This window comes from Seriola aureovittata, chromosome 22 (genome assembly GCF_021018895.1).
Source record: "Seriola aureovittata isolate HTS-2021-v1 ecotype China chromosome 22, ASM2101889v1, whole genome shotgun sequence".
Lineage (NCBI taxonomy): Eukaryota > Metazoa > Chordata > Actinopteri > Carangiformes > Carangidae > Seriola > Seriola aureovittata.
In genome coordinates, this window is record NC_079385.1 from 7,124,582 (window position 1) to 7,131,874 (window position 7,293).

The window sequence follows — 7,293 nt, forward strand, 5'->3', positions numbered from 1 at the left end:
GTTACAGGCAGCAGGGTCAGCTGCCCTTGTCCTCAGCAGGCGTGGTCTACCCAGGTGCCCTGTCCATGGCGGGAATGCCCTCACCCCAGATGCCCTCAGAGCATTCGAGCATGTCCAGCAGCCCCGAGCCCAACGCCAACCACCACCAGAACCCTCACGTGCCCGGCCTGAAGGGGGACGAGCCACGCATCAAGGAGGAGGAGCTACGGCTGGACGACAGCAACGGCGACGTGTACGACGACTTCGACTACGAGGACGAAGAGGCTGATTATGCCAGCGATAACGAGAATCATATCACCCAATAGGACGGCGTGAAAGCCTCCTATTTTTAAGCCAATCACAGCTGGTTACCCCCTCCCCTCTCCTCCCCTGAAAATCCCAAACCCACCAATCAGGAAGAAAACTTTCTCTTTTGCCAATCACCTTGAGTCCCACTCTCACGAAACCCGCCACCCCTCACCCTTCCTGACTAACATGGACTCTTTTAACAGAGCCAAAGCCCCTGGAGTCCTGATACCAGCATCTGATCAATCAACTGAAGCACAGGACCTGTCACTCACACTGACTGTTACACAAACTGGAGTCTGGGAGGAAGAGACGACCAGAGACGACTCGGAAGCTTGCTGAGGAATATTCGAGTACTACTGCAAGAGTTTGAGTAATGCCACGAGTGAAGAGAAATAAAAGTCACACGCAGAAAGCAACCTTTTAGACCCGTTTGTAGAAAAGGAGACATTTGAAAATGACAGACGGAGCAGTGGACCTGTCAAAGGCTAACAGATGACACTTTAAGATGGCGGACCTGTTTATTATCAAGAGACACTTTTAAAAAAACAGCTTTTTTGTTCTTTGGTTCTATAATATTCTCACTCAGGTACACGGTGCCAATAAGTGGCTTGTGAATGTGATTTGTTGTTTTTGTGCTACAAGTTTGAATAATAATAGAAAAAAGAGACATTTCTTTTTTCCCCTTTTGTTGTAAAGCACCTGAAAGACATCAGACATGTTTATTTTTAACAAAAAGATATCTTTTCTTCAACCTCGCAGTGTGCTGTTAGCGGTTCCCTCCCACCTTCCCCTGCCCTTTTTTTCTCTGTAATTTTGTGACTGCCTGCTCCCCACCCCCCCCATTTGGAATCCAATGGGACGGTCCAGCCAGGACTGACCAGTGCAGCGTGGACCGCCCCACTTTGACTGGATTTTCAGGGGGGAGAAGGGGAGTCTCTCTGGCGTCACGGAGCAGAAACGAAAGCACTGTGTTGTGAGACAATCCACCAGTTTCCTTCTCGCTCCGTCCCCTCTGTCGGGACAGAACTTCACTCAGCTCGAAACATCCGACGCGTGAGTGTGTGTCGGTGTGTGTTCTGTGTACTCGTTTACGGGGCGTCTTCTTTGCAAAAATGTCCAGGATACAGAAAGACATGCAACTCGAGCTGCTGCTGTTATTTACTGTACCCCCCACGCACACACACACACACACACACACACACACACACACACACACACACACTTACACACTCACTCACACACACATACACAACTGTTGTTCTGTCCCTCAGTGTTTTCCTGCTCCCTCCAATCAGCTCGTCCTGCTGTCCCCAGTGGGCAGAGCCGAGGTGAAGTCTGCCAGTCAGTGTTTCTGTTTGTATTTGAATACTGTATTTTATTATTTCTCTTCAAACTGCCTCTAGTCTAATAATATTATTAACAATAATTATAAGGATGGTCAGCGTTTCCTAAGTTTAGTAAGTTATGTACAGTATAATTTATTTTTCTCCTCTTTATCGGGTTTTTATGACCATATGAAACTATGACAGTCAATGAAACATTATTCTATTTAGCTGGTATTAGGTATTTAGATCTAAACAAAAAGTTGTCATTTTACCTTTCTTTGTTTCACATTCTTTGTTCCCTTCTTTTTTTGATGCGTTCGTTTTCTATTAATCCTCCGGATGGGTGGGCGGGCGGGGTTAGGACAGTGAGCTGGACTGACAGACTCGACGCCAGCCCTCCTCCGAGCTGAAGACATAACCTTTTCACGTCCACACCCATTTCTAAAAAGCACTCAGACTCTGTGCAGTCAGAGAAAAAGAAGAACATTTTTTTTTATTGTTATTATAATTTTATTTGTAATGGTTATTATAATAATGTATAATGTGAAGTTTCCTCTGTTTTATTTTGCTTTTTTTTTTTTTTTTGCTTTTTTTTTGGGGGGAAATCAGTTTTATCACTTTTGGAAACTGTTTTCTGTGAACAAAGAGTCCCATCCCCGTTTACTAGTTTGGCCGCCTCACTGAGGCACAGTGGAACATCATTGGCTTGGATCCACACATACACACACACACACACACACACACACACACACACACACACACATACATTATAAATGAAGAGATTATCATGACAACCAAACAAATCCTATGCTGTCCTTTTTCTGTTTCTTGAAATCTACTATTCTAGATTTGAAATCCTGTACATACGTTTTGTTTTTGTGATAGCAGTGATTTTTTTAAATCATAGGAAAGCAGTGTTTACCATGATCCACCAAGGGTGTTCCACTGTGTGCGTGTGCATGTGTGTGCGTGTGTGTGTGTGCTTGTGTGTGTGCTTGTGCGTGTGCGAGACGACCAGACGTATCTACAGTATCTTTAAAGTCACTTCTCATCAGGACCCTTTGCTTTGTTTTAGCTCCACGCGACGCTACAGGAGCCATGACTACTCTTCAGGTGTGCTGTCACATAGTGATTCCCCACAATCATTCTTGCTATAGATGTTCGCTACATGCCACACGATGAGCCTCTGGGTCTTAATTTTGCTGTATAGTCACCCCTGCTATCACACCATGATTCAACCCGATGCTGGAGAGAGGGGGCTAAGTGGATCAATCCATTTTTAGGCTATCAGGAGGGTGTGGGGGGGTGGGGGTGGGGGTGGGGGGGGGGGCATTAAGATGTCAATCATCCCTGCTGGCAAGGTCTGTCCCCATATCAAGACAATGAAAATGATGATGATGATGATGATGATATTATTTAAGACAATCAAAGTCATGAGTGGAGCTCAAAACAAAGTAAGAATTATTACAAGTAAAAAAAAAATATCTTACCATCTCAACTTGAAAAATCAAGAAAGATAATTATGTAAATATAACATAGAGTTATAGATTTATATTTTGTTCATAACACAGTGTAATATAAGTTGTATATTTCTTTTTTCTCTCCCTACTGTCTCTTTTATTGATGTTATCCATGCCACAGAAAAGCAGGAGTCGCAGTACTCTCACAAAAAAATGAAGAAAAATATCAAAGAAATAAAGAAAAACAGGAAAAAAAAAGCTGTGGGCTGCCACCACCATCTGTTCTAAGTTCACTTTTTTTCAGTATTACTGCCAGACAAGGCTCTAATAAAGACAGCAATGTGTTCGGTAAAACTTGTGCTGGTCCTGGTCACTTCTTTGCTTCCACACATACATTCACACAATGGCTTTACAGCTCCAACACGTTCATATAAACATACAAATATACACTGCCATCTTTATTTATAAAAAAAAAAAAAAAAAAAAAAAAACACAGGAAAACTTGCAGTAGTATCACTGAGGACAGTGAATGCATCCTCGCTTATTTATGTGAAATTAATGAGAGAAAAAGATGATTAAATGAGTTACAGTGAGTTGACTTAGAGCAGATACGAACAGGTGAGATATTTAAATCCAATTGTGATGGTTTCCATCTGTTTTATTTTTGGCACGAAAAATCTTCATCATTTCCTTCTGTCGTCCTCTCAGTGATGCGATGTGAGCCATCACGGCGGTGGCACTGCCCATGTGTCGCCGAACAATTCAATCATCTCCATAACAACGTGTTAATTATGTTAAGTCCACCTTCTTGCCCCTCCAATCAGAGGGCCAGCTGGGAGGCGTGGAGCCGAATCACGGCCCGTTAGCAACCTGATAACCTAATTAAGCACAACAAGGGACATGGCAGAAGAGGAGAGAGGGGGGTGAGTGATGAAATGTGTGTGTGTGTCTGTGTGTGTGTGTGTGTGTGTGTGTGTAAATGTGGGAATCAGAAAAAAAAAGAAGAAGAAAAAAAAGAAGAGAAGACTGTCCTCTCAGCCCCGTCAAAGTGGCTGATGCCAGCCGCCCGTGCTGCTGTCGCCAGTTTAAAAGCAAATCTTTAATTGATGCTCGCTTAAGGATGTTGAGGATGTCCGTGCCTCCACTTTTAAGGGTTAAAAACACAAAACCCCACTCAGTGCGCCCATTAATATGCTGTCCCCATCTGTGTCCATATGTTCCACAATCAACCCCCACCCCCTGGTCTGACGCTCTGCACATAAAAACAGTTAAATGCACTCCGAGGAGATGATTTTACGTGATTTGCTAATTACCAGTGCTTCACACACACACAAAAAAACCCTTTTGATGCAATAAAGAGGCTCGATGGGGGCAGATCCACAACTCCTACGGTAAGTGAAGGACTAAGTTGTTCTCTGGGCGTTGTGAATTTTTCAGTGGCAGCCTGGAGGTAAAAACCTGAGAAAAGGTTTATGTTTGAATAGTTGAGGAGCAGAAAGGGGATTCAGATTTTTCTTCTTCCTTTATTGTCAGCAGAACACGAGATGCTGGAGGAAGCAAATGGTGGCTAGACTTACAGATTAAATCACACACACACACACACACACACACACACAGCAACAGCCTAAGGTGCACTGTAGGAGTTAGCTCAGCTTAAACCACAATTATCCTCTAGGTATTTCCATCACAATAGTTGAGACAAAAGAGTGAAAACTATTACAGAGGGAACATTTTCACATTTGAATGCCTGTTTTTTTTTTTTTTTTTTTGTGCATTTTCTCCATATGAATTAATTTACTCTGTTTCTGCTTCTGCAAATCTACTATAGCTCAGATGAAAAACTTGTGCACATGCAGAATGTGTGTTTGTCTCATTGTGCGCATGCGTGTTTTCCACTGTGTGACTTTGAGCGGGGCCCTCTCTCTGCACCGGCTCAGTGAAATATGCAGTTTTCGACCGTGGGTGTTTGGAAATTGAGTGAAAACGATGTCACATTAATGATTTAAAGTCGGTAATAGGATGTGCTGTGACGCTGAGCCGCCAGCTAAGCTGAGTTTAAGGCTCTGGCGTTAATGTATTCATGAGGAGGAGGGATTATACAGAGACAAGAGCAGCTAGAGAGCTGAGTGCAGCAGAGCAGCCAGGGCCAACAGGCCTGTTAGATATTATATATAACTACATTTAGACTGCGTGAGTACACATTTCACAATGCAGGAGGTGGGTCTACACACACACACACACACACACACACACACACAATACTGTAGAGCTGCAGAGTATAATTAAAACAGAAGAAATATGAGCCACGATATTAGAATCACATTTAACTGTATTGCAACATGTTATTTATAATTTTATTGATGAAGAGAATAAATTAAGCTGCTTCTCCTGCAGAACAATACACAAGACAATAAAGTTTAAAACTCCACTCTGGTTTACTCATATTAATCAGCACTCAGGTTGTGATATTCTCAAAATAATAACAATAAAAAACATGGTTTTATATCACAAAATAAAAGCAACTAGATTCTCTTTTTTGAAAACGTAATGCTGTTTATTTGATTCTAGTAGCAAACAGAGTTGCAAAAAAGAAACTCACAATTAGATCTGAATTCAAACCCCAAAAACCACATATTATTACAAACAGGCTTCGTGTTTATTTGGTGGAGCTGTTTCTTATTCTTTCATCTCTGATTCTGGCAGCCGTTCTAATCCCCTGTCCAACACACTAATGTAGACACAAACTGCAGCATCATTAAAACAGGAGAAGACCGTCATAAAAGTCTCATAAAAATGATTTCAGCAAAGTACTTAAGCTGCAAAATTTTTCAAATATTTCACCAGTCATTCCTCATTTTCAACCCTGATGCTGAAACAGTGCGACGAGGCTCCGTGTCTGGCCATTAATATTAGGTGGCTGATGCATTAAGAGTCCATAAAATAACCCCATATCAGAAAGTGGCTGCACTCAAACCATAAACATAAAGTAACGTGATGCTGAGCTGCAAAATAAAATGTAGATATGTAAGCATATGGTATACTATATATATATATATATATATATATATATATATATTTTATCATTTTGGCAGATGGCCACCCAGTTACTTTATTTCCCGTGATTTAAGTGTGAGTAGTTTTCATGGAGGATTAATGTGTGACGGTTCACATGAAGCACATATCACATAATCACATGACAGCGCTGCTCGGGGCTCGTGTCTTTAGATACGAATGATGGAAGATGGCCGATGACCACGCGGCCGTGATGTCCTCACCCCAACTTCATCCTCTTCCTTCATTCAGGTTTCAATGAGCAGAGTAATCAGTGTGACACGAGACAAACAGTCACAAAGCGCCGTCAGTGTTTGAGCGACGGCCCTAATGTGACAGATCTGAGAGCGGCGGTGTGTGAGGGACAGGCGTGGCACGCGGCGGAACAGTGAGGCCCGCGGGCTGATCCCCGATCAAGACTGGGAAACTGGCTCGACGCCCCTGACACGTCGCCCCTCTGCTCCGCCGCCACTCTCACATGAAACACTCACCGGCTCCATCAGCAGCTGCTGCGGTCGCCGCAGCTGGCCTACTTTCACCCCTCTCTCCCTGTCTGTCTCCATCGGAATGTATGAATTCATTGATTCCCCCTCAAATATCTGCAAGTTTGTTGTCGGCCTCTTTCTCAATGATTCGTGCTTCTTTCTGCTTTCATTCATAAGACTGGCATCCTGTTTGTTTGGCCACATTCTTCCTTTCCTCTTTTGCCCCTATTCTTCGACCTTTGACCTCACCACGCTGAGTTTTCTTCCTGTAGAAACATCACTTCACATAAAATAGGAAATAAACATTTTCAAAACAATCTCTTTATGATTCAGTTCAAAGCTTATTAAATTTTATCTGACACTGAAACGATAAAAAGATGCAGCAGTTTGTTCACAACATAATCGTGATAGAACAAACCAGGGGAGTAGAAATGATAGGGGTGATCCTCAGATGTTAACGTGTAGGTGGCCAATCACACACAAGCCACCTAACTTTTCACAGCAAACTTGAAAACATGATGTTGTTCGCTGAGCTGCAGTATCAAAGTGAGATAAAGAGGCCCGTGGGTGCTTTAACGTCATCCCATGAAATATATATTTTTTTGAGAGAAGGAGAAAAAAAAAAACCTTGTAAAACTGTTATTTTCTCTCCCCATCAACACCCTAATGCACACATGCAAATAT

The 7,293-nt window shown here is 42.6% G+C and overlaps 1 protein-coding gene across 15 annotated transcripts in view; it reads left to right on the top strand.

The window, feature by feature from the left end:
* sox5 (SRY-box transcription factor 5) overlaps window positions 1-3,427 on the top strand; it is a 235,884-nt gene extending 232,457 nt beyond the window's left edge. For all 15 annotated transcript variants that reach the window (XM_056367186.1, XM_056367189.1, XM_056367187.1 and 12 more), the window contains one exon: window positions 8-3,427. In XM_056367186.1, coding sequence (XP_056223161.1) covers window positions 8-305 — 298 coding nt within the window. In that variant the 3' untranslated portion in view covers window positions 306-3,427. The remainder of the gene's footprint in view (window positions 1-7) is intronic.
* The last annotated feature ends 3,866 nt before the right edge of the window (window positions 3,428-7,293 follow it).